This window comes from Caretta caretta, chromosome 1 (genome assembly GCF_965140235.1).
Source record: "Caretta caretta isolate rCarCar2 chromosome 1, rCarCar1.hap1, whole genome shotgun sequence".
Taxonomy (NCBI): domain Eukaryota; kingdom Metazoa; phylum Chordata; order Testudines; family Cheloniidae; genus Caretta; species Caretta caretta.
Window position 1 is genome coordinate 227,806,873 of NC_134206.1, and position 27,540 is coordinate 227,834,412.

Consider the following 27,540-nt stretch of genomic DNA (forward strand, 5'->3'; position numbering starts at 1 on the left):
ATCAGGCCCATGTGACTTAGATCAGTTGAAACTGCACAAATATTTATGATACAACCGGAATACAACATTTATAAAAAATTGTACATATGCTAAAGAATAGATTCGAGTTGTCCTCTGATGACTACTGCTTTAAGATACAATCTTAACTCTGCAGCAATAACAGTTTATTTTACATTACCACCTCCTCTTCCCTGCCAACGATGCCAGCTTCATTATCGGTTTGTCCATTCTCCCACCACAGCATGATAATTTTCTTCCATGCTGTGCCCCTACATCCCTCCAGAACTGATTTGTAAAGCAACCAGTCAATCTCATTCAACCCCCCTCCTTAAAATCCAGTACTCCTCGACACCCAGTCACGTCAGCGAGACAGATATCCACTTACTGTGTAAGTGCAGGGTGGGATCGGTGGGGGAAGGGAAGAGGAGAAGGAACACACAACTTCAACTGCTTGCTTTATTACAACAGCACTTGAGTAGTAACCATGCAATCATGTCTTCGCTTTCTCCCCACACCCCCAAACCATCTCTGTTACCCTTTCAGTGGATTACGTCTAATATTAGTTGGTACATTCCTCAAACTTTGGGAGAAGCCTAGGCACACGTTTGTGTTGGTTAAACAACAAACAAAAATACCAACCAATTGCTCTGGAAAGATGAGATGTACCACTTATTGTAAAAATGATGTTTTCTGTTGTATTGAGTTTTCCTTTTACTTCAGTTTAAGTTACCAGTTAAAAGTGTTATGAGAAAAATAATTTTAAATTATCAAAAATAAAAGTTGATTTCTTGCAACGGTTTCCACACACAGTTCTCAAATCTTCAAAAGCAGGAAAAAAGATACAGAATGATTTTAAAGCATAGTGTGGTTAATGCTGATGACTGCTGTATTTCTCGGTACACTTAAGCAGTAAGATACAATGGCCCATCCTGCTGAGATTGCAATGGTCGAGGTGCATCATTAGGCTTGAAGCAGAAGGCAAAACACCACAGCCACCCAAGTGGTGGCAGTTTCCCAGAATGACACACCCATGAGTTTCTTATTACAATTATGAATTGACTTCAGTAGTGCTAATATGTTTTAAATAACTGTAATAAAGAATAATTTATTGAGCATATTTATATCATCCCTAATCCCACAGCCAAAAAAAACTGGGAGGAGAAAGTTCACTTGAAAAATGAAAATAGTAGAAAGACATTATTAATGGTTTCTGTTATTTTCTTTCTCCACATTCTTATACATACACATTGTAGGCAGGATTCTCAAGATTTTAGTGAAGTGTGGAGGATAAGTAATTAATTTTCTACTTTATCTCTCGAGGGCTTTGGTTAAGACACACTATATAACATGCTAAAAACTATTTTTGATAAGAATAATGTTATCTTACCATTGCCTTAGGATAATATAGAAGAGGGAGAAGTTTTTCAGGAAAGAGATTGTGCACTGGTCTGTCACCCACTAGAACTCTGGAGAAATGCCAAATATAAAATGAGAGACTTCAGGACACAATGGACTGCTAAAGCTTGATGGTAGTTTAACAGTCCTTGGTGCTTGTGTTTCAAATCACACCAGTCAGGGAAGACATTAGAAGTCTGCAGCGAGCAACAGAATTTTCCCTCTGTTACTGTAGCAAACGTTATTTCTTATTTAGCAGTGCCAACTTTAATCTCCACATGCATCCGATGAAGTGAGCTGTAGCTCGCGAAAGTTTATGCTCAAATAAATTTGTTAGTCTCTAAGGTGCCACAAGTCCTCCTTTTCTTTATGAGAAGAACTGTAACATTTAGCAGGAAACAGAAAATAATAGAATTGTGGTTTGGGTAACTCTTCCATTACTTTGATATCACTGTAATTGTTCTTACAGTAGAGGTGTAATAGATCTGACCTCAAGCCCTTGTGGGGAAAAAGTTTAACCTATGGTTCATTTTTCAATTGGGCCAACCCAGGTGCAACCTAGACCAAAGCCAGGTAGATGATAGCTTTTGATACCCAGTGTCAAGGTTCCTTCCCCACTCTGAACTCTAGGGTACAGATGAGGGGACATGCATGAAAACCCCCCTAAACTTATTTTTACCAGCTTAGGTTAGCATTTAACAAATATAACAGGGAAAGAGCCCACTTGGAAAAGTCTTTCCCTCCCAAAATCCCCCCAAGCCCTACACTCACTTTCCTGGGGAAGGCTTGATAAAAATCCTCACCAATTTGCATAGGTGAACACAGACCCAAACCCTTGGATCTTAAGAACAATGAAAAAGCAATCAGGTGCTTAAAAGAATTTTAATTCAAGAAAAAGTAAAATAATCACCTTTGTAAAATCAGGATGGTAAATACCTTACAGGTAATTAATTCAAAACATAGAGAATCCCGCTAGGCAAAACATTAAGTTACAAAAAGACAAAACAGGAATATACATTCCATACAGCACAACCTATTTTACCAGCCATTTAACAAAAGGAAATCTAACGCATTTCTAGCTAGATTACTTACTAACTTAACAGAAGTTCTGAAGAGCATTCCTGATCTCTTCCCAGCAAAATCATCACACAGATAGATAGACCCTTTGTTCTCCCCGCCCCCTCCAGCTTTGAAGGTAACTTGTCTTCTCATTGGTCATTTTGGTCAGGTGCCAGCGAGGTTGTCTTAACTTCTTAACCCTTTACAGGTGAAAAGGTTTTGCCTCTGGCCAGGAGGGATTTTATAGTTCTGTATACAGAAAGGTGGTTACCCTTCCCTTTATTTTTATGACAGAAGTGAAGACAGCTGTAAAATAAATAATAATAATAATATAGAAGAAATGGAAGAAAGGGGAAGTTGATAGTAAGGAATATAAATCAGAAGTTAAGAAATTGTAGAAAACTGATAAGAAGACACAAATAGAAATCTATGGCTAGTAAAGGACAATAAGGAGTTTTTGAAATATATTAGGAACAAAAAGAACCTTGACAACAGTATCGGCAGAACCATTCATGGCAGAATCATCAATAATAATGCAGAAAAAGCTAAAGTTCAATAAATATTTCTGTCCTGTATTTGGAGAAAAATCTGATGATATAATTTCATCATAAGGTGATAGGTTTCAGAGTAACAGCCGTGTTAGTCTGTATTCGGAAGAAGAAAAGGAGTACTTGTGGCACCTTAGAGACTAACCAATTTATTTGAGCATAAGCTTTCGTGAGCTACAGCTCACTTCATCGGATGAATAAGGTGGTAACACTCTTTCTATCACACTAATATTCGTTGAGAAGGATAAACAGAAGCTACTAAAGTCAGACATTTTTAAATCAGCAGGTCTACATAACTTGCATCCAAGAGTTTTTAAACAGCTGGTTGAGGAGTTTGCTGGATTGTTAATTGACGTCGAGGATTTTGGTTTTCAGTAAGTCGTGGAACACTGGGGAAGCTCCAGAAAACTGGAAGAAAGCTAATGTGCCAATTTTTAAAAAGGATAAGCAGTTTGACCTGGGTAATTATAGGTCTGCCAGCCTGACATCTATCCCAGGCAAGATAATGAACTGGCTAATATGAGATTCTATTAATAAAAAAAATTAAAGCAGGGTAATCTAATTAATGCAAATCAGCACGGGTTTACGGAAAACAGATCCTGTCAAACTAACCTATCACCTTTTTTGATGAGATTACAAGTGTGGTTGATAAAGGTAATAATGCTGACAGAATATTCTTAGATTTCGCTAAAGCATTTGACTTGGTACCACATGACATTTTGATTAAAAAAACTTGAATATAAAATTAACATGGCACATATTAAATGTGCTACAAACTGGCTAACTGATAGGTCTCAAAATGTATCCATAAATGGGGAATCATAATTGAATGGGTCTATTTCCAGTGGGGTTCCACAGAGATCAATTCTTGGCCCTATGCTATTTAATATTTTTATCAGTGACCCAGAAGAAAACAAAATCATCACTGATAAAATCTGCAGATGACACAACATTGGGGGAATGGAATGACAGATCACCGATTAAGAACAAGCTAGACTGCTTGGTAAACGGGGCATAAGCAAATAATGTGCATTTTAATATGACTAAATGTCAATGTATATATCTAGGAACAAAAAAATGCAGCCATACTTTCAGGATGGTGGACTCTATCCTGAAAAAGAGTGACTCAGAAAATGATTTGGGGGTTGTGGTGGATAATTAGGTGAACATGAGCTCTTGGTGTGGTGCTGTGACCAAAAGAGCTAATCTGATCCGGGGTTGCATAAACAGGGTAATCTTGAGTACGAGTACAGAGATTATTTTTTACCTCTGTATTTGGCACATGTGCGACTGTTGCTGGAATACAGTGTGCAGTTTTGTTGTCCACAATTGAAGAAGGATGTGGATAAATTAGAGATGGTTCAGAGAAGAGCCATTAGAACGACTAAATGATTAGAAAACATGCTGTTTAGTGACAGACTCAAGGATCTCAATCTGTTTAGTTTAACAAATAGAAGGTTAAGGGGTGAGTTGATTGCAGTCTGTAAGTACCTACATCGAAAACAAATATTTCATAATGGGCACATCAATTTAACAGAGAAACACAAATACAAACTAATGGCCAGAAGTTGAAGCTAAAAGAATTCAGACTGGAAATTAGGCATACATGTTCAACAGTGAGAGTAATTAACCATTGGTTCAATTTAGGAAAGGTCATTCTCTATTATTGACCATTTTTAAATCAAGACGGGATGTTTTTCTGAAAGATCTACTCTAGGAATTATTTTGGGGAAGTTCTAGGACCTGTGTTATACAAGAGATCAGAGTAGCTGATCACAACGTTTTAGAATCTATGAATCCTTCATCTGCATCTGTATGAGGGAAAAAGGTCAAGTTCAGGTCACACAATCTAAACAAAGCCAGTAGGATTTATATGCTTCATAGAAGTGTGTTTCAAAGCAGCATCTTGCTAAAGGATGCATTGTATAAATCAAAAAATAAATCAGGCTAAATGCATGTAGGCTAAATACATTTTTAGCTATTTCAACTGATTAACTGGAAAAGAGGAAAGTTAAGGACTAACAAGCATGAGAAAAAAGCAATTCTGCACACAGTATTCAGGCGAATTCCCATTGGTTTGAATGGAATTTTGTCTGAATAAGGAGCACAGACTCAAGTCCAACACTGGACCACTAGGGATTTAGTACTCTGGCCTATTAACTGAAAAATTAATGCTTTTTTTTTTTTTACGGTTTTTTTAATGTTTTGGTTTTTTTAAGATAAAAATCCTCCATAATCCTCATGCCAATACGTGAATTACTTTTTGCTGAAAAACAAATCTGACACTTAATGCTCTAATAATGTTTTACTACTCAGAATCCTTGTAACCTTTTCTTGGTAATTCAATTGTTGTTATTTTTAACTATATGAGACTTTTTAAAAACTCATCTGATCATTATGCAGTGATATTTTAGTCTAATAAACTCTGTATATCTTTCCCACTGTAGTTTAGGAAAATCCCAATTTGCCCCTGGTACAACACAAAAGGATACAGAGAATAGGCTAAATCAGTGGTTCTCAAACTCTGGGTCGCGACTTAAGACTTTCTGGGGCCCAGGGCTGAAGCCTGAGCACCACCACCTGGGGATGAAGCCAAAGCCTGAGGACTTCAGCCCTGGGCAATGGGGCTTAAGTTACAGGCCCCCTGCCTGGGGCTGAAGCCTTTGCGCGCTGACTTTGGCTCCCTCACCCAGGGTGGTAGGGCTTAGGTGGGCCCTAAGCTTAAGCCCCTCCTTGGGCTGTGTTGTAATTTTTGTTGTCAGAAGGGGGTTGTGGTGCAATGAAGTCTGAGAACCCCTGGGCTAAACTGTACTCTAACGGCATATCTACACTTACCTCCAGCATGATCAATCCAGCAGGGGTTGATTTATCATGTCTAGTGAATACACGATAAATCGACCTCCAAGCGCTCTCCTGTCAACTACGGTACTCCACCGGAGTGAGACGCATAGGTGGAGTTGACGGGGGAACGGCAGCAGTCGACCTACCACAGTGAAGACACAGCGATAAGTAGCTCTAAGTACATCGACTTCAGCTATGCGATTTTCGTAGCTGAAGTTGGGTAACTTAGACCGACTTAGCTCGCCCCCCTCCACCACCACCCCAACAGCGTAGACCAGGCCTAAGTTATATCAGTGTAACAAATCAGAATTTGTCCCAATGAAGAAGATTTGTTACCTGTAACATTTATACAAACACAGTAACATACATAAGCAGGACGGAACTGTGAATGAAAAGGTTGATCCTCATATATATTTCTTACCCTAAGGCCCACTGAAGGTTGAAACCTGTAAGCCAGGGATAGGATGGGCAAAAGACTCTTGTATGGTTCGCAGGGGAAGAGGGAGTAGCATTTTATGGCCAGCAGGGGGAACAAGGCTCAGGAGCTGCTGCAAAAGGGGGAGTGGATCAGTGTGGTGACGCTGGCTCATCCCCAGGGACCGGAAGGGCTGGTGAGTTCAAAAGGGGCAAGCACGGTGGGAGAAGCCCCTTTTTTCCCCAGATCAGGTGGTGCAGCATGGGACTTCCTTTGAAAGAGCTGAGAAATCCACACTTCCCTAGCACAAACAAGGTTCCAATAGCTGACCCCACACAATATTTACTATAATTCATCTCAAGTGAGCAAGAGCTAAAAGTGAATTTCAATTATGAAATAAATTTCTAATTTAAAATAATGAAAATAAAGCAAACTACAAAAAGAATTTAAAAATTACAGTGCATAAGGAGATTAACATGAGATAACAGCATACAGTTGTTTCACAACCACATCCTATAATTCCTAAGAAATCTGCACATGAACAAGCAAATTGTTTCCACAGGTGCACCTAGACTCTGAACTCTTTGGGGCAGGGACTGTCTTTTCACTGCAAGTCTATACAATGTCTAACACAACAGGGCCCTATCTTTGATCGGTGTCTCTTTGCACTGTTCCAATACAAAAAACCATAATGATAATTATTTTAACAGAGACAAAAGCTGCATACCTGGCACCTTTCATCAGAAGTATGCCAACCCTCATATTAGGTGAGTGAGACTGAGATGATGGCTGACAAAGGGTGGCCATTTGAACTGACTGACCAGACTCACTGCTCTACTCCCACAACTTAGCTTCTGGTTACACAGTAGGCCAGCCCTCACGTGACACCCTGACGTGACACCCACTGCAGTGACTGTTTTCCTTTATAAACAATCTAGCCTTTTTAAAAGGGTTTAGTAATTTTTCTCTAGATTAATCTAAAAATCTGAACATATGATGATTGCTATATATTAGTGATAAAATAAATATTTTCCCTGCAAAGGATCAATTTCCTTTATTAGATTACATTTTATACAGCCTTGTTGGGATTAAAAACGACTTAAATTTGTATGTGCAAGAATCTTGCTTTTGTGATTTATGTGTCTATAAAAGCCATATATACTATGATATACAATAAGCCAGGCATGCTGTAGCACTAAATTTTATGATGTAAAGACTACTGATGCCTCAGGCTTTTATGGACGAGATGACACATGAAGCCGTACATGGGGAGATTACATATTAGTTTCTTAATTGACTTTAAATTACAACAAGGGTTTTGTTGAGTTTTTGTTTTTTTAAATGCTTGGCAACCTAGCAACACGCAAACATATGCAACTGTGAACGTAAAGAACCCATCAACTAGCTAAATCCACATATCTACAAAGAATGGAGCAGTATATTTTTAGATATGAATTTGCAAATCTATAGTTCAGATCGTTTCAACTATTCCATAATGAATGCTTCTCAAATGGCCACAATTAGCATATAAAAATTTGTAACTAACTCTCTGTCACTTGGTATATCTTTCCTCAGGTAGGGAGGGAGTCAATCATTTACAGAGTTTGAAAAATTCAGATTAATCTTGTTTACACTGTATTCCCTTTCACCTCTTCCAACATTTCACCAATTTGATACAGGTCCATATGTGTACAATTCAAAAGCAACTTCAGGTTGCCACCAGTGAAACTTGAAGTGTGCTTGTTTCATAACAATTTAATCACTTGGAAAAAAAATAACTGAGATATCACAACTTGATTAAGTGATTGTTACACACGCGCAGTAACTCTTTATGATGCATCAAATTTATTGCACACCTTTCAGAGAAAGTATCTTTAGGTAAATGGGATTTAAAAATAATTTGGAAGATTTGTTTCCATAGGACCAATGCTGAGGGTACTCAGATGGGAGATGGTACCAATAAGAGACAAATATAGACAGACAGTTTCCATTTCCACTCCATATTATGTTGTCTTTGCTACCTTTCTGAAACATACTTTATCAATTTTTTTTGATCATCAAATATATTTGGCACAAAACAGAAGACTGATTCTCTTCCTAGTTTCTTAAAAAAACAACTTTCAACTGAAGAAAAAATAGTAAATTATAGATCTTAGCAACAGTAAGACAAATTCCTATAAGCGAGTATAAATATGTAGTTTTCTGTGAAGTTCATTTTCAAAGGGCCAGGTGGACTCTTCAGACTGAAAAACCTGCAGAAGCAGGCTGACAGTGAGTGGGGTCAGAGAGTGAGGAGACAGAAGACAGAAAACTCTATGAAGGGAACCTTGAACAGCTTCCCTGAGATTGTTCTGTCAGGGAAGTGACGCCCAAAACCTGAATATGCCCTAGGATCTGTTAGGGGCAAGGACCATCTTATGCACAAGCCCTCAGGACTTCCACACTGGATCTGGAGCTCTACACCCAGATTTCCCAAGCTCCCTGTGTGCCAGAGACTTTTCTGCCCACCACTGTCCCTGAAATACAAAGGGACAGTTTGCATTTTGACACTTCTCCCTGCAGCAACAAGGGTTAGAAACTCTTTTTAAAATGGAAGTGAGATTCTCATGTAATCACATGACTCCCGGAACTGAGGTTTTAAGATACCTGCCCCCCCACATACACACACACACAAATATTGTGAAACTAGCAATAAAACTGGTAGAGTTGGCAACACAGCTTCTTCCCCAGTCCACAACCTTCCCATGAATGGGACTAGGGAAACCACTGTAATTTAGGCAGCTAACTAGAGCTGGTTGAAAGCTTCCCAACAAAATGTTTCCTCTCAGACTACACTCATTCAATGAAACCTAAACATTTAGCATGTATCTAACAATATTATCAAAATTTTCAACTGAAAAATTATCAAAGTGCTTCATTTCAACAAGGCTGAAGTGATTCATTTCAACTATCATTTTGATTATATTTGTTATATTATTTATAATATATCAAAATGAAGCACTTTGATAAGGTAGCTTCAATATTTCCAATATAAAATAAAAATTCTGAAAAATGTTGGACATTTTAAAAATTCAACATTTTGTTCCAATCAGGAAGAAATGAAAAATTTGAAAAATGTTGGAACTTCCCACAGAACTGAAATTCTGAGTTTTGATCAGTTCTACAATGAACATCTCACCCTTCCAAAAAGTCAGGGGGAGAGCCATGCACAAAACATGGACATGATTTTGTCCACGCTGGAGGACACAGCCAACTTCTATTGAAGTCAACAGAAGTTTTGCAATGGACTTCAGTGAGAGCACTTACGGCGTGGAAGTGGGTGTGTAGACCATTACAGCAAATGTCCAATTGCTGCCCACTCCACTACAAATGGGATTAATCATGTAAAACAAGAAGGTTTTGGCCCAAAATTATAAGTAACCTTGATTAGCAAGCAACAAAATATTTATTTTAACTTGTGAAAATTACATTTAATTTGACTTTGGTAAATTGACCTCCAAATTTATACCACCTGCAATTTCAACAATTTTTACTTGAAATGTATTAATTAGATTTGAATATAAAAATAGTGAATAAACTAAAATTCTTGTATAAATCTTGAAAAATAACTTCTTGAGTAAAGTGAAACATATACTTTGAAAATATAATTTCAGGGAAAGCCAATAATCTAAACATCAAGATTTTAAAAAGACACCATGGCAATGAATAAAAGATAAAGCCGGAAAATTAGATTTCAAAAATTACACAAGCCCAGTTCAACAAATTCTATACACTCAATTTAAAAAAAAAAAAAATCAATATCGTAAGGTATGTTCATTCACATTTCAATTAGACTATTTACAAAAAGCTATTTGTTTCTGCAAAAAAAGTGATCTATAAGAGTACTTGTTTCTATAGTTATTTTTATAAGTAAATTGAACAGTAAAACAAATAGGCATCATAAGTCTTGAGTAACTTTGGCATTTAAGTTTCAAGCGACAACAACAGATTCTCTTTCCAGAAGTTTTTAGCTTTGGATAATTTAATATCATTTTCCACTTTTACAAAAAGATTTCCAACTACATTTCATGTGTTTAGACAGTTCTCTTTTTCATCCAAATGAAAGTAACTGAGTACATTAGTGATACAAAAAAGAAAAATAATAATATAGATAGAATTTATTCTAGATTTCTCCCTCCCCGGCCCCAATTTGGCAATGAAAAATTTGCAGAGAAATGGATCATTTTAGTGGTTGTGAATCTTGCCCAGACATTAATTTATCTTGCATTATAGAATATCTTACAATGTATATGAGTAACATGAGCTAAACACTGCTTGTGGGAAGATTAGTAATTTAATATGTGTAACAATGCAAATAGTTCCAATTGAAAATGACAACAGAAAAAAACCCCTGAATTCCAAACTTCTTGCTCAAGAGCCCACACACAGTTTGTTACATTTTGATACACTGACTACAGAAGCACTCCAGTCAGATCAGATGTTTAATTGAGCAGCGGTATACAAGTGCCCCCACTGGGGATTTGACATATTGCCTCAAAAAAAAAAAAAAAAAAAATTTGAGCAGCAAAGGGATAGAGGTATAATTTCTACAGAGTGATCATATCAGGATTTTCCTTTCTCCTTAGAAAGAATGACTGATATGCCTAAATTGGAACTAAGAAGATCATAAACACCATGTCGGTACAAAAGCCACATTTACAAGTCTCAGAAACAAACTTTTTTATTCTGTATGGCAGTGACTTCAAGAGTGTAATACAGACGATAACAATTATTCTCTTCTATGCCTCTTCCAATGGTTAATTATACACACATGCCCACACACACACAGATATTTGAATTGATATAGGAGATGGATTATATTCATCTTAAAATTTAATTTAGTTTTGACATATGTTGTAAACAATGACTAAGGACCAAACGACCTCCTAGTTACCATAAATAGGGTTGCAGAATTCATTTTTTTATTTTTTATAAAATATAAATATAAAAATATAATTCCCTGATAGATAATATTGAAGTTTGCTTTTAAGCATATTTTTAGATTTTTGATTATTTAAATTTTCAAAGTTGTGATTTAAATTTTCACAAATTATGGGAGGGTGGTCAGATAATTATTTAACGACAGTAGACACATTCAAAAAGTTAAAGCTTTATAACCATTAAAACACAAATTGTCAACATCACATGTCAAAATCTACAAAGTAAATATCATTAAATCAAACTAATAAGTTGTCAAGCACGTTTTTCTTGCTTTGCCTTCTCCCTTCCCCCACATAACCAAACCATCTTCAAATCCTGCAGCTGCTTCTTGCACATTATCTACAAAATCAGTTGGTTTCCCAGTGTCCTACACTCATCCTTGTCCTCATTATCTCAGCTACTGTGACCTCTTACTCTGGCATCCCTGACACCTTCATAGCCCTTCTCCAATCCACAGAAAACATCTAACCAAATTATCTTTCTTGTCTGATACAGTCAACATACACCACCAACATGAATCCCTGCACTAGTTTCCCTCCTCTTCTGCAGCTTCATATCCAAGCGTCTTGCAACAGCATTCTGGGCTCTGCATAACTGCTTTCTCCTTACTTATCTACACTAAATTTCCTTATGTGATACCCCCAACTCACCGTGTCCACTATGCCGATCTATATTCCCAAAGTTGACGCCTGTTCAAGCACCACTGTGCCTTCTTACATATATGAAATGCCCTTCCTGAGCTGATCTGCAAGGTCACTACCCCTCTCAGCATTCCAATTCCTCAAATTCTGCTGGAACATCTAAATGAATCCAACTTGTTGATCACAGCTATCACGTAGGCACCTGGAGAAACAATATCATTGCATTATTAAAACACTATCATTGCCAGCTACCACCTTTCTCCTACCCTTTATTTAGTTTTTACTATTTATTGTGAGCTCTTTGGAGAGAGAGAGAGAGGGGACCACATGCTGTCTATGTTTGGACAACATCTCACACATGGTGTATTCTACTAAAGATCAAACAATAAGAATAAAATTAATAATTTAATAGATTTTAACCCAGAGGAACTTTATAATCATCTTAGCCTGACCTCCTGCAAAACACAGGCCAAAGAACCCAATAAATTTCTACATCAAGCCCATAAATTCTGTTGAAGCTAGAAAAGCTCAAAGCTTCATTTTAGAAAGATATCCTAAAGATTCTTAATAGTGCCTTCCCTGACCCACCACCATCACATCCATTTTGTCTGGACAGAGGTTAAAGCTGGCTAAGCTTTCCTCCAGGAGCCTATCTTGACTAGGAGTTGGGAAAGCAAGGAGATTGCAGAATCCAGTAAATAGAATTAAAAGTGACTCATCACTATCCTGATAAAAAGAAAAGGAGTACTTGTGGCACCTTAGAGACTAACCAATTTATTTGAGCATGAGCTTTCGTGAGCTACAGCTCACTTCATCAGATGTTTACCGTGGAAACTGCAGCAGACTTTATATACACACAGAGAATATGAAACAATACCTCCTCCCACCCCACTGTCCTGCTGGTAATAGCTTATCTAAAGTGATCAACAGGTGGGCCATTTCCAGCACAAATCCAGGTTTTCTCACCCTCCACCCCCCACACAAATTCACTCTCCTGCCGGTGCTAGCCCATCCAAAGTGACAACTCTTTGCATAATCAAGTCGGGCTATTTCCTGCATAGATCAAGGTTTTCTCACATCCCCCCCACCCGCATACACACACAAACTCACTCTCCTGCTGGTAATAGCTCATCTAAACTGACCACTCTCCAAGTTTAAATCCAAGTTAAACCAGAACATCTGGGGGGGGGGGGTAGGAAAAAACAAGAGGAAACAGGCTACCTTGCATAATGACTTAGCCACTCCCAGTCTCTATTTAAGCCTAAATTAATAGTATCCAATTTGCAAATGAATTCCAATTCAGCAGTTTCTCGCTGGAGTCTGGATTTGAAGTTTTTTTGTTTTAAGATAGCGACCTTCATGTCTGTGATTGCGTGACCAGAGAGATTGAAGTGTTCTCCGACTGGTTTATGAATGTTATAATTCTTGACATCTGATTTGTGTCCATTTATTCTTTTACGTAGAGACTGTCCAGTTTGACCAATGTACATGGCAGAGGGGCATTGCTGGCACATGATGGCATATATCACATTGGTGGATGTGCAGGTGAACGAGCCTCTGATAGTGTGGCTGATGTTATTAGGCCCTGTGATGGTGTCCCCTGAATAGATATGTGGGCACAATTGGCAACGGGCTTTGTTGCAAGGATAAGTTCCTGGGTTAGTGGTTCTGTTGTGTGGTATGTGGTTGTTGGTGAGTATTTGCTTCAGGTTGCGGGGCTGTCTGTAGGCAAGGACTGGCCTGTCTCCCAAGACTTGTGAGAGTGTTGGGTCATCCTTTAGGATAGGTTGTAGATCCTTAATAATGCGTTGGAGGGGTTTTAGTTGGGGGCTGAAGGTGACCGCTAGTGGCGTTCTGTTATTTTCTTTGTTAGGCCTGTCCTGTAGTAGGTAACTTCTGGGAACTCTTCTGGCTCTATCAATCTGTTTCTTTACTTCTGCAGGTGGGTATTGTAGTTGTAAGAAAGCTTGACAGAGATCTTGTAGGTGTTTGTCTCTGTCTGAGGGGTTGGAGCAAATGCGGTTGTATCGCAGAGCTTGGCTGTAGACGATGGATCGTGTGGTGTGGTCAGGGTGAAAGCTGGAGGCATGCAGGTAGGAATAGCGGTCAGTAGGTTTCCGGTATAGGGTGGTGTTTATGTGGCCATTGTTTATTAGCACTGTAGTGTCCAGGAAGTGGATCTCTTGTGTGGACTGGACCAGGCTGAGGTTGGTGGTGGGATGGAAATTGTTGAAGTCGTGGTGGAATTCCTCAAGGGCTTCTTTTCCATGGGTCCAGATGATGAAGATGTCATCAATATAGCGCAAGTAGAGTAGGGGCTTTAGGGGACGAGAGCTGAGGAAGCGTTGTTCTAAATCAGCCATAAAAATGTTGGCATACTGTGGGGCCATGCGGGTACCCATAGCAGTGCCGCTGATCTGAAGGTATACATTGTCCCCAAATGTGAAATAGTTATGGGTAAGGACAAAGTCACAAAGTTCAGCCACCAGGTTAGCCGTGACATTATCGGGGATAGTGTTCTTGACGGCTTGTAGTCCATCTTTGTGTGGAATGTTGGTGTAGAGGGCTTCTACATCCATAGTAGCCAGGATGGTGTTATCAGGAAGATCACCGATGGATTGAAGTTTCCTCAGGAAGTCAGTGGTGTCTCGAAGGTAGCTGGGAGTGCTGGTAGCGTAGGGCCTGAGGAGGGAGTCTACATAGCCAGACAATCCTGCTGTCAGGGTGCCAATGCCTGAGATGATGGGGCGCCCAGGATTTCCAGGTTTATGGATCTTGGGTAGTAGATAGAATATCCCAGGTCGGGGTTCCAGGGGTGTGTCTGTGCGGATTTGATCTTGTGCTTTTTCAGGAAGTTTCTTGAGCAAATGCTGTAGTTGCTTTTGGTAACTCTCAGTGGGATCATAGGGTAATGGCTTGTAGAAACTCGTGTTGGAGAGCTGCCGAGCAGCCTCTTGTTCATATTCCGACCTATTCATGATGACAACAGCACCTCCTTTGTCAGCCTTTTTGATTATGATGTCAGAGTTGTTTCTGAGGCTGTGGATGGCATTGCGTTCCGCATGGCTGAGGTTATGGGGCAAGTGATGCTGCTTTTCCACAATTTCAGCCCGTGCACGTCGGCGGAAGCACTCTATGTAGAAGTCCAGTCTGCTGTTTCGACCTTCAGGAGGAGTCCATCTAGAATCCCTCTTTATTGCAGCCCCAATCTCTTCAAGTAGTCACCCACATCGAGAAAGAAGGTGTGCCCTCAGGCAGAATTAGCATTTGACATCACAGCCCTCTGGATCCTCAAAAGAGTGAGCAGAGCCATGGTCAAGAGATCCCATCTACTCGTCAGGTCTAATTGTAAAATTGACACCACCTCATGATCAACTACACCAAATGCTGCTGAAAGATTCTGATTTTATTAAAAACACATGAACTCATTGTACAGGCAATGATTCAATTAAGTTTTTGAAGGAAACCATATAATATTTGAACCACTACATGCACTGTATATTCAGAAATATTTTTCTTTGAGCCTTCTGGATATACCAGTGAAGGAAACTCACCCAGATTCTGTAACTAATGTACACCTTCTGCTGTACCAGCTTGCAATGGAAATATACTGCAGGAACTTAGCAGAAGTCACAAGAGACAGGCAAAAGGAGAAGAGAATGAATCAGTGATGATGAATGTAAACAGCATACTTCAAAAATTTTCTTCTGGTTTTATAACATTTAAATACATCTGTTTAGCAATTGCTAAATTAAGAAATGTTCAAAGAATGATTAACATTAACGGTTCCCAGCCTTCTTTTCAATTGGTCAATTGTAATAAGTCTCTGGATCAACTGAACAGAAATGGTTGTTTAAGTCCCAGCAGAACTGAAGTCCCAATATGTATGCAGCTGAAGTAGACAATTATTTGGATAATATTTTAAAAGCTGAACATGTTATCCCTTATCTCCATTATTGGAATCTGCGCCGTCCTTAGGCATACGCAGCTGTGTAGGGCACCACTAAATGTGAGGCACTGCCACTGGGATGGGACAGCAAGCAGGTAGGAGTGGGGCCGGGTCGCAGAGCTGAATGAGCTGGTGCGGTGCATTCTGAGGGAGTGTACTGCTGGGGTCCCTGGGAAGGGGAGGGGGAAATCACCTATGTGACTCAAGCCCTGAAACTTGATAAAACAGAAATTCTCCATTATTTTTAATTTGTACCTAGATTTACAAACCTTTAGGTTCCTCATAAAATAGAAACCTAGAAACTTTAATAACTCATGAGGGCCAAAACTACTATACCAAGCCAAGAAAACAGAGATACAAAAGTGACTGACACTGTAGCTCGGAGGCTCTTTAATCTTTCTAGAATACTGTACCCCTTTCAGGAGTCTGATTTGTCTTGCCTGTCACCAAGTTTCACTTCACTTAAAAACTACTTGCTTACAAAACCAGACATAAAAATACAAAAAAGTGTCACAGCACATTATTACTGAAAAATTGCTTCCTTTCTCATTTTTACCATATAATTATAAAATAGATCAATTGGAATATAAATCTTGTACTTACATTTCCGTGTATAGTCTAAAGAGCAGTATAAACAAGTCATTGTACTGACTTGGCTAGCTTATTGTAAAACTAGGCAAATATCTAGATGAGCTGATGTACCCCTTGGAAGACCTCTACGTACCCCTGGTTGAGAACCACTGCTGTAGCTCATACGCAACTATAACAAACATTTAAGCATCCGTAAATGGAGAGGAAGAGAAAACTATGTCCAAAAGGATTCTATGCAAAATGCACAATATTATAAGATCAGCTCATTGTAAAGTCTGATGTAACTAAGAAAATAGTGCCTGGGATGTTGGTTGGGGGGAAAGAGTAGAGGGAACTGAAGTTCATACTGAGGTTAAAACTATGGAAAACAATATGGAAAACTAAAATGAAATCCTCACTGTTGCAAAAGTGGAAAATCTATACAAAAACAGTACATCAGTGGTATCTGACACCAGTAAAACTGCAAAGAAATTCTAGTACAAGCTAAGAGCTGAGCTGGAAAGTATGTGATCAAAAAAGGCACACATTCTTCCACGTATGGTGATCCTACCACCAGCAAGCAGCAATACTGAGAAAGAATTTGAACAAATGTGTTTAAAAAAAGGTACTAGAAACCCTCTGTATCTATTATATATTAGAAGCTTAAAATAGGCTATTTTAATAATAAATAATTAAATAATAAATAAATCTACTAAAAGTAAATAGATAATAGATCTACTCAAATAGTAATAATAGATGTACTCAAAGTCCAACTTCAGTAAGAATTTTGCACTTCTGACAGTCAGGCCATGTCAAGGTTCCTTCCCCACTCTGAAGTCTAGGGTACAGATGTGGGGACCTGCACGAAAACCTCCTAAGCTTACTTTTACCAGCTTAGGTTAAAACTTCCCCAAGGTACAAACTATTTTACCCTTTGCCCTTGGACTTCCACTGCCACCACCAAACGTTTATCTGGGTTTATTTATTAGGAAAGTGTTGTTTGGAAACGTCTTTCCCCCCAAAAGCCTCCCAACCCTTGCACTCCACTTCCTGGGGAAGGTTTGGTAAAAATCCTCACCAATTTGCATAGGTGACCTGTCATAAATATAAAGGGAAGGGTAAACCCCTTTGAAATCCCTCCTGGCCAGGGGAAAGCGCCTCTCACCTGTAAAGGGTTAAGAAGCTAAAGGTAACCTCGCTGGCACCTGACCAAAATGACCAATGAGGAGACAAGATACTTTCAAAAGCTGGGAGGAGGGAGAGAAACAAAGGGTCTGTGTGTCCGTCTATATTCTGTCTTTGCCGGGGATAGACCAGGAATGGAGTCTTAGAACTTTTAGTAAGTAATCTAGCTAGGTACGTGTTAGATTATGATTTCTTTAAATGGCTGAGAAAAGAACTGTGATGAATAGAATAACTATTTCTGTCTGTGTATCTTTTTTGTAACTTAAGGTTTTACCTAGAGGGGTTCTTTATGTTTTGAATCTAATTACCCTGTAAGGTATCTACCATCCTGATTTTACAGGGGGGATTTACTTCTATTTTTATTAAAAGTCTTCTTGTAAGAAAACTGAATGCTTTTTCATTGTTCTCAGATCCAAGGGTTTGGGTCTATGCAAATTGGTGAGGCTTTTTATCCAACATTTCCCAGGAAAGGGGGGGGTGCAAGTGTTGGGAGGATTGTTCATTGTTCTTAAGATCCAAGGGTCTGGGTCTGTAGTCACCTAGGCAAATTGGTGAGGCTTTTTACCAAACCTTGTCCAGGAAGTGGGGTGCAAGGTTTTGGGAAGTATTTTGGGGGGAAAGACGTGTCCAAACAGCTCTTCCCCAGTAACCAGTATTAGTTTGGTGGTGGTAGCGGCCAATCCAAGGACAAAGGGTGGAATATTTTGTACCTTGGGCAAGTTTTGACCTAAGCTGGTAAAGGTAAGCTCAGGAGGTTTTTCATGCAGGTCCCCACATCTGTACCCTAGAGTTCAGAGTAGGGGAGGAACCTTGACATGACCCCAGACCCAAACCCTTGGATCTGAAGAACAATGAAAAAAGCATTCAGGTCTTACAAGAAGAATTTTAATAGAAGCAAAAAGAATCACCTCTGTAAAATCAGGATGGTAAATACCTTACAGGGTAATTAGATTCAAAACACAGAGAATCCCTCTAGGCAAAACCTTAAGTTACAAAAAAGACACACAGACAGGAATACCCATTCTATTCAGCACAACTTAATTTCTCAGCCATTTAAAGAAATCAAAATCTAACGCATATCTAGCTGGATTACTTACTAAGTTCTAAGGCTCCATTCCTGTTCTGTCCCCGGCAAAAGCATCACACAGACAGACCCTTTGTTTTTCCCTCTCCCCAGCTTTTGAAAGTATCTTGTCTCCTCATTGGTCATTTTGGTCAGGTGCCAGCGAGGTTATCCTAGCTCCTTAACCCTTTACAGGTGAGAGTATTTTTCCTCTGGCCAGGAGGGATTTTAAAAGGGTTTACCCTTCCCTTTATATTTATGACAGGCCATAAGAATGAAATACCATGACATTGTGAAAAAGTAGCAGCACTAACAATTCTGTGCTGGTGTAATGCTATGTGGGTAATTTTAACCGGGATTTCAATATCCATCGCAGTATAATTTTTTCCTTTAGAAACATCAATAAAATAATGTCGATTTCTCTCTCTCTCAAATATTGTCATATATAATTAAATCAATGTCATTTTAACACCTTGTGTACCTTCCTTTACAGACAATTGCATGGCCTAGCCCAAGCGCGTATTCAGTTAAATGAACTGAACTCCACACAATAGAGAATGCATACACTGCCTCTTTTACATAATACAGACTGTTGAGAGACAGAGGCAGTTAACCCAGCTAAGAGTTATTTCTGATAACTCAGAATACTTGAGAGTAAAAACTTATAACATATAATTAAAAAAAACTAAGCAAGGAGTTATGTATCTTCTACTTAGGAATTTAATTTTATTTGACTGTTACAGGAACAGTAAGTAAAGGAAACTAATGATGACAGCTTGATTTATGAATTTTGACATTTTAAGAAAACAGGATTACATTACGAAAAAGGAATTCTAAACTAGTCAGATCTTGCTCATATTTTCAGGTGGAACAGCCTTCAAATCAGCCAGGTAGACTTCTCAAAAAAATTAAACTAATTTATTAGACAAAACAGACAATATTTTATTTGTTTTTAAGTTTACACCTTACAAAAGGTGCACCTGAAGTATATTTTCTACCCACACAAGACGACTCTTCCTCTACTCTAAATCAATGGAGAAGTTAAATTTAGGGAAGCGTTATTGTCAGATATAATTGTAAAATGTAAATGTAAAATGTAAATGTAAAACTGTAAAACTGCATCCGATGAAGTGAGCTGTAGCTCACGAAAGCTTATGCTCAAATAAATTTGTTAGTCTCTAAGGTGCCACAAGTCCTCCTTTTCTTTTTGCGGATACAGACTAACATGGCTGCTAGTCTGAAACCTGTGAAATGACATGCATCTCAAAACTCAGAACCTACGTTCCTCAAGTAATCTTTCCTCTGAAAGAAAAAAAGTATTGATTTCTTTCTATGGATAGATTTGTAAAATTAGAGCAATCCCATACAGGTAGGCATGTGCCTGGCATTGATGCCAAATGCTTTTGGCAATCAAGACTTTTTTTTCCTTGCCTAAAGAATAAAATTGTTTTGAGTCAAGCCATTTTCCTGCCCAAGAAATCTCACTGCCTGCCTGCATCACAGTAGAGCCAAGTACTTAAGAATGCAGTCAGGGTCTGAAGTTTACTGACCACTCTCCTTTTATACAATTCTTATGGTTATTTCCATGTGTCTACGAAGAGCATAAGAATTCCAGCAGTAAAGACTACTGGCCATGTACTCTGCAGAGGGAAGAAAGTTATGGTAGCAATATCTACATCTAAGGCATCATCTTAAATGCACATTTGTAATTATGTTTTTTTTTTATTAGTCAAAAGCTGCATACTGATTAGAGCTGGTCAGAACATTTTTACTTAAAAATGAGAAACATTTTTGACTTGTTGCAATATTGACATACTGCTTATACTCATTGTCAATGGCTTCTTGGATTTCCCAAACAGAAACTCCATACGAGATACAGATTCCCCCGTTCAAAATGAATATATTTTAGCAAAGAAAAAGAGAACACAATGGTTTTCACACCACAAAAAACTGCACTCTTAATAGAGAGGAAAGAATTAATGGGAGATGGAAAATGAACTACATGACGTTCTTTAGATGATGTCCCTGAAAACGGGCTGGGTAACGTCGATGAAGATAAATAGTTGCTATCCATGATGTACTTTTTCCTTTGCTGAACATAAGACTTTAGTTTCTAGAGAGTAACTTTCCTCAGTATCATATTCTTTTGTCAAGAAAGTTTCAACTCAGGATACAGAGAATTTTCTAGTTATAAGCAACAGCTGAACTTGGCAGTTCTCTTCTGTGCTACAATGCAGACAGCTGGAGTGAAACAAAAATCTAACTTTCTACTGAACAGGTAGTTGGGGTGAAAGGCTGGGGCTCCATTGTGTTAGGCACTGTATAATCACAGAGGACAGCCGCTGCCCCAAACACTGCATAATAAGAATGAACGAAAGAAGAAAATAAATAATTTCTTCTCAGTTTTCTCTTTGCAGAACAGACTTGCCTCCTGCATGTCCAACCTGCCTATCAAACATCTCTTACAGCCCTTGCTCTGCTCAAGTACTCCCCTTCCTTCCTCACAACCTCCCAACTAAGGGAGGCACCCAGTCGCATTCTGTGAGACACAAAACACAAAGCAAAAACACAACTCCTTCCTTCCCCCCTTCCCCCACAAACACACCTAAGGTGTTTTAAGGTGGCTCTTGGCAGGTTCCCCTCCTGAGAGAGTTCCATGCCTGTCCCAGGGGTGGAGACAAGTGGCCCACCTGGCTCAGCCTGCCCCTTGGTGTCCTAGATGTGGCAGTTCCTGACTGCTTCCCCTCTCTGAAGCAGGAGCTAAGAGGGTGGTGAGCCCCACCAGACTGTTTAGGTAAAAAGGAGTTTTCACTCCTTGCACAGATTTGAACTTTCCATATGTCTGTTGCTGCTCAAGCTCTACCAGCACTGAGTGAAAACATTCGGATTTACATCAGACATGTTATATAAGTCAAAACTCATATTCAGTGATATCCTGCACAACCATATTTTTTGTACCTGAACTGGAAATTTGGTCTGAGACTCTTTTCTTACAACACTTCACCTACGCAGCTTCAGAAAAAATATAATTAGGGTGGCTAGCCTGGCAACAACCTGCTTTAATAATCACATCTCATTTTATAACTTAAACCTCTGCTTTTTCTATGTCTTAAGAACTTATCACAATAGCAAAAATAAACTATGAAGAAGGAGAGATGTAAACAATGCACTCCTAAGAGAAAGCCCCGGAAGGTTTCCATCATAATGATACCACAGGGCTAACACCAGGCTTCTCTCCACAATGGAGGGAGAAAAATAAATTTACTGAAAACTAAACTATGGGTTTAATACAAGATGCAGATGCATCAAAGTAACAGCAGTAATTAATTTTTCCACTCAGAAGCATTGTCCCAAAATTTTCCACCATTGCCAATATAAATCACATCTTTAATCTCTTGTCCTAGCTACTTGAATAGCAGGTGAGAGGATGGGTGAAGGAAGCCGTTTCTGCAGAGTCACTACCAGCCTCCCTCCCAGCCTGTGTAGATGGGCATTGCTTCAGCTCTGCCTCCAATGCACCAGACAGCAGAGCTGCAAGAGCACACTGGGAGATGTAGTCCGTGCCAGGTATAGGTACTGGTGAAGGGTCTGTCTCCCATAGAGTAAGAGGAAATGGGGAGGTAGATTCTGACTTGAGTCACAATCCACTCAGTCTTATTCCTGGAGCAGTGCAACTGCACTGGCCATACACAGGGCTTAAGACAAACTACCATTTAGCAACGAGAGCTAATGCATATATATGTCTCCTCAAACTGGCAATGGAAGTACAGGCATTTTGAAGTTGGAAGTACAGGCATTCCCAAGGAAACTGCCTTTAATATTTAGTTGTTCAGTGTACTTGATATTACTTCCATCCAAACAGCATAACAGACTGTTCCAATGAAAAGCTATACTGTTAAAGAAATCCTCCTCCACAGGTGGCAAAACCTGAGACTGTGACCACAAAATAAGGAGTGGAGGACCAGATACAAACAGCCCAAGTAACACTACACAGACTCTACTTGGCAATGTGGAATTAGATTAGCTCATCTCACATGGAACGCTCACGAGCGGTCAGATAATAGCTATAGTCCCTGCTAGCATAGGCCCGATTTGAGTTGCTGATAGATGTAAAATGCTCTATATTCCTTTTCTAGTCATTTGAGCTAGCTATTATCCCATGCTTTTTATTTTCTATCCCATCTATTACTTTTCTGGAAATTGTCACCCACACCCTTTAACTTTATCTAAGACAATATTGAAATAAAGAAAACAATCCTGAATTTACTCAAACCATCCATCTGACCCTAAGAAACAGTTACCTCTAGCCCTCATGAGCTAGAGGGAAGGCTACCACGACACCAAGCTCGTCATCAGAAGATGTGTCTTCAGAAGCAAGTTCCCCACAAATGCAGACGCACCAACTTAAAGCAGCACCAGCCCCTTCCATAATAGATGCAAAACTTGCAGACATATCTCCATTCCTACGATGATTAATATTCCCTACTACACACTTTTCAGCACATCTCCTGTGTTGTGACAGGCATGTGTAGGACCAAGAGATCTTGAAAAGTGTGTTGTGGAGGAACATTATGTGTTAGGAGCCCTTTGATTAATTTATCTTATGGTGCAATCTGTCCAATTCTGGAAAGGTTTACAACATAATGCATTTAAACATTACAATATTTTTCATGGAAGGCCTACTTGCCTGCAGCAAGAAAAGCAGGTTCACATCTGGATGAAACATCACTTCTTATGCAACACTCAGGAAAGGATTTAATTATTAAGAGTAGGCAGCTGCCATCTCACTTTCTTTTCATTGTTCTCACTCCAGAAAGAAAAGCTAATTTTCCCTATATGGGACTGGCTCCTCAATAGAGTCAGAGGATTCAACGTGAGGAGGTATGCAGACTTACCTGTATCTCAAAAATGGAAGAAAGTTTTAGGGGAGAGAGAGAGGCAATAGCGAGGCCAACTAAACTTGATTTTTGTTTGTTTTTTTAAAAATCAGCTGGGTTTTAACTTCCAGAAGCCTTTTAAGAACTGTAGTCAGATGTGAACGGGGCAGGAAGAACAAAACATTGGCTTTGAGTGAGAGAGATGGACAGAAAGCACAGATAAAACTGAACATGTGGTAAACACACACACAAAATAAAGCCAATTATTATGGTAATTACGTGATGTGGATTTCTTTCATAATTCTGAAGAAGTCCAGCAACATTTATTTCTACTTCTAATACAAATTTTAACCTCTACTGTAGATTAACTATATTATTTAGTCATAAACCAAACTCGTGTGTGTAGCTGATCATGCAAGAGACTACATGGAAACAATCCTACCTTGTCTTGGTTTTCCTTATTCTTGTAACACAGATTTCCAATCAAACGAATGAGGTGTGATTTAAAACCCACAGCTGGATGTGAAATTTCTCCCTCCCCTGTCAGAGAACGTGTGGCAGTGAAGATATTTGTAGTCTGTTTCCCAGCCAGGTGGGTTAGCTGCAAAGTATCTACATAAGGAAGCAAACAGACATTTTAATACATTACCATATTGGGAACATCACTGCTTTTCATAGCGCGGTGCTATTTTCACAACACTATCATTTCTATATAATTCTAGATTTTTCAAGAATGTTGGAAGAACATCAGTTTGCCAATTTTGTTTGTTTATTAATTTTTGTGCCAGGATTAGGGTGAGACAGCCCTGAAGCTTTTCCCACTTATTTGATTTTGTAGTTCAGACACAGAGTCTTAATGATGAGTCCAATTTGCCACACACACAGGCATCAGAGCCATCGGTGGTTGATGATTCGGACACTTTTCTTGATGCTATGCCTTCGTAGTGCTCAGTTTTCAATTCTTTCAAAGCAGAGACTTCTCTGGAACGTTGAGGTTTTGCCTCAAACTACTGCTAACAAAAAACACTGAACAGTCAAGTTAACATAGTTATTCTCAGGCTAACAAACAAATTGGAGAACAGAATCCATTGCTGTAGTCCTCAGGCACTGCTAGCCAATAGAACTATAATACATCACACATGGTTGCAATGTTCTAGTCTGCAGCTGTGTTTAATTAATCTGGAGATAGCTGCACAGAAAAAACAGACAGAAAGCTGCTAGTGAAACAAGTATTGGCACATTAACTGGTGAAACTGCTGTATGGATCTCCAACTCCTTGTAATTCTCCTTCTGTGCTGAAATAGTTAAGCATTTGTTAAGGAAGTACAAGTGAATATTTTGTGATTCTTCAAGACATACATCGATGTAAGTGTATCTAAGTGCCCTTACTTAATGGAAGTAGTAAATTATGTATTTGAATTTAATCAGAAAGGTTAGCTGTAGCTAAGCGTAGGAGCAGAGCACACTAGCAATCCTCTTCCCAAAGGACATTTAGAATATCTCAGTGTATATAAGCTGAGTAGTTTCAGTCTACAAGTTCAAAGTAATATGTTGAATGAATGATTTCCTTAAACTGACATGAGACCTTTATGAGCTGTGTAGAAGGCTGTGTGCAGCAACATCAGATTCAGCTGAAGCAAAGAGTTTTGGGAGTAGAAATCATCACTTGCACACCACTTTCTCCCTTTTCCCTGAGGCGAGGGTCTCTCCTCATTGGCCTGGCTTCTTTTTATTGTGTAAAAATCTTTACTTTTATGGGGAGGCTTGTTTTAAACTGAACTTTGAAGTAACAATTTGATTAATGAGAACTTTTATTGTATTCTCTATCTTGGCTTTCAGGTACTGAATAAGTGATAGATGGGAAAGTCCTATTTTTCTTTTTAGAGGAACTCAAACACACAATCAGACAGCAGAAGAAAATGAAGCTGTTATCCTTTACAAACTCATCCCATACAAACAGGACTGCTGAGAGACAGATAAAGGCTCTGTTGGGGAAACAGAGCTAACTCCACTCTGAACAAGTACAGCAGCAGAACTTCCAGAGACAAACCAAACATCTGAAAATGTAGATTAATAATTCACTGCTCTATTTATTTATTTTTATTAAAAGGTCAATAATAATTACCAGGAGTTGTGGAAAAAACTCATTTTCATGTGTGGTGCAGTACAGTTTTGAAACCAAGCAGAAGTTGGAAAGCGGTAGCATTTAACAACTTACCCACAGCTGTCTCAAGCAAACCAGGACAAGTCTGCAGATGTTCCAGTTGTTCATTGTTTGATGTCATTTCACAAAGAACATCAAGAAGTCGAATTGTAACTATTGCTTCCTATAAAAGAAAGGCAGCATTTCTGAAATTATGAACACAAAATATATTATTGTTCATAAACATGAATCTAAGATCAGAAGGTCTGCTGAAAAGCATGAGCTATCAGCAATATATGGCACCATATCCATTTACTCGTTTTTCATTGTTTTCCCTGAAAATTGTTAAAGATTATATTTCATTATAAATATATATGAACAAACAAGGGCTTCTTCCCAATAGCCATAATAATTAATATATTAAATTACAAGCATTTCCTCTCTACAGACTATTGTCAAACACAGTGTTACAACTTCCATGAAAGATCACAGAGAAAGCAAAACAGAGCTGTAAGGGATAAAGTTTTTATTAAAAACACAGTATCTTCCAACAGCAGAAATACAGAAAATTATAAGTTGAGAAAATCACTTCTGTATAAATGTTTTTTCTTTGAGTTTACCCAGTGCAAGTGGCCCACTTTAAAGACACAAACACTGCCTGCAAGACACCAATTTGTTATCCGCAAGAATCCTGTATAATTCTGTGGTTGAATGAACTTTGGCTGCGAGAATTTACATTATTCTTGGGTAAACAGGCATTTGGGATTATAAATGTAGTATTCTGGTTAGATAGAAAAGAGTCTTATTTGCATATTATTTATTCAACCAGAAAACTATTTCTTGGTGTAGACTCTCACTAGTTAGGTGGATCGTACGGCACTTAGAATTAAAAAATCATCACTCAGAAAAACAACAAATATTCAGTGTGCCATGCAATGCCTAAGGACAAAACTGTGACTTTAGACATAGCCCTGTGTAAAGGACAATTAATAAGCTACAAACACCCCAGGAGTAGCCGCTTGGAGACACTATGACAGAGACACATCTCTGAGTTACAATTCCTTCCTTGCTTCCCTCTTACCCTGTAATTTGCTGCTGGCCTATACCAATAGCACATTATGACACACTCTGTGCTTTCTTGCTTGCAGTGTTGCTGAAGTTGTGTTAATCCCAGGATATTAGAGAGTCCAGGTGGGTGAGGTAATATCTTTTATAGGAACAACTTCTGTTGGTGAGAGAGAGAAGCTTTCCAGTTAACACATTTCTGTGTAAGCTCAAAAGCTTGTCTCCTTCAAAAAGGGAAGTTGGTCCAGTAAAAGATATTACCTCAGCCACCTTGTCTCTCTATGCTAGCTTGACGGTGCTGGCAGATCCAGGTCTGCGTCCATTCCCCACTCATCCCTGCTCAACAGGTCAACAGGCACATAGTACCTGCTTGTCTACCTGCCAGACTTATGATCCAGTTAGCCCATGCAGGAATGGAAGGGAAATTATTTCCCATTGCTTCCTTTCATCGGCATGGAGTCCAAGACACAATGTAGCCCTAAACTATTTTGTACATTGGATTTGTGCTGGTGAAAGCAAACTCATTGAATAATTATGTGGTTTAGTGAAATGCAATCACAACTGTATTTCAATGAGAGAGAGAGACAGTATTTGTAATGTTTTCATCCCACGTTCCTATTTTGTACTGTGATACGGTAGTTTTACTGAAAAACTCTCAGCTAATGTATGTATCATCTGTAGTCATAATAGACACTTATGTGCCATTTAACTGAAGGGCAAACAAATATCTATATATATCTGTAAATAGTATTATTGGCACAGTACTTTTGAAGACAATTGTATGTGTAAATATATTGTATTACACACAA

The 27,540-nt window shown here is 38.8% G+C and overlaps 1 protein-coding gene across 4 annotated transcripts in view; it reads right to left on the reverse strand.

Annotated features, from left to right (window-relative positions):
• Positions 1-27,540, reverse strand: part of ATXN10 (ataxin 10) — a 159,779-nt gene that overhangs the window by 40,087 nt on the left and 92,152 nt on the right. For 3 of the 4 annotated variants that reach the window (XM_048824729.2, XM_075121209.1, XM_048824690.2), the window contains 2 exons: positions 25,742-25,850; positions 23,966-24,135 (listed from right to left, as the gene is read on the reverse strand). In XM_048824729.2, the coding sequence (XP_048680686.2) occupies positions 23,966-24,135; positions 25,742-25,850 (279 nt within the window). Of the gene's footprint in view, positions 1-2,263; positions 2,761-23,965; positions 24,136-25,741; positions 25,851-27,540 lie in introns of those variants that run through there. The other variant, XM_048824711.2, reaches the window with a different exon arrangement.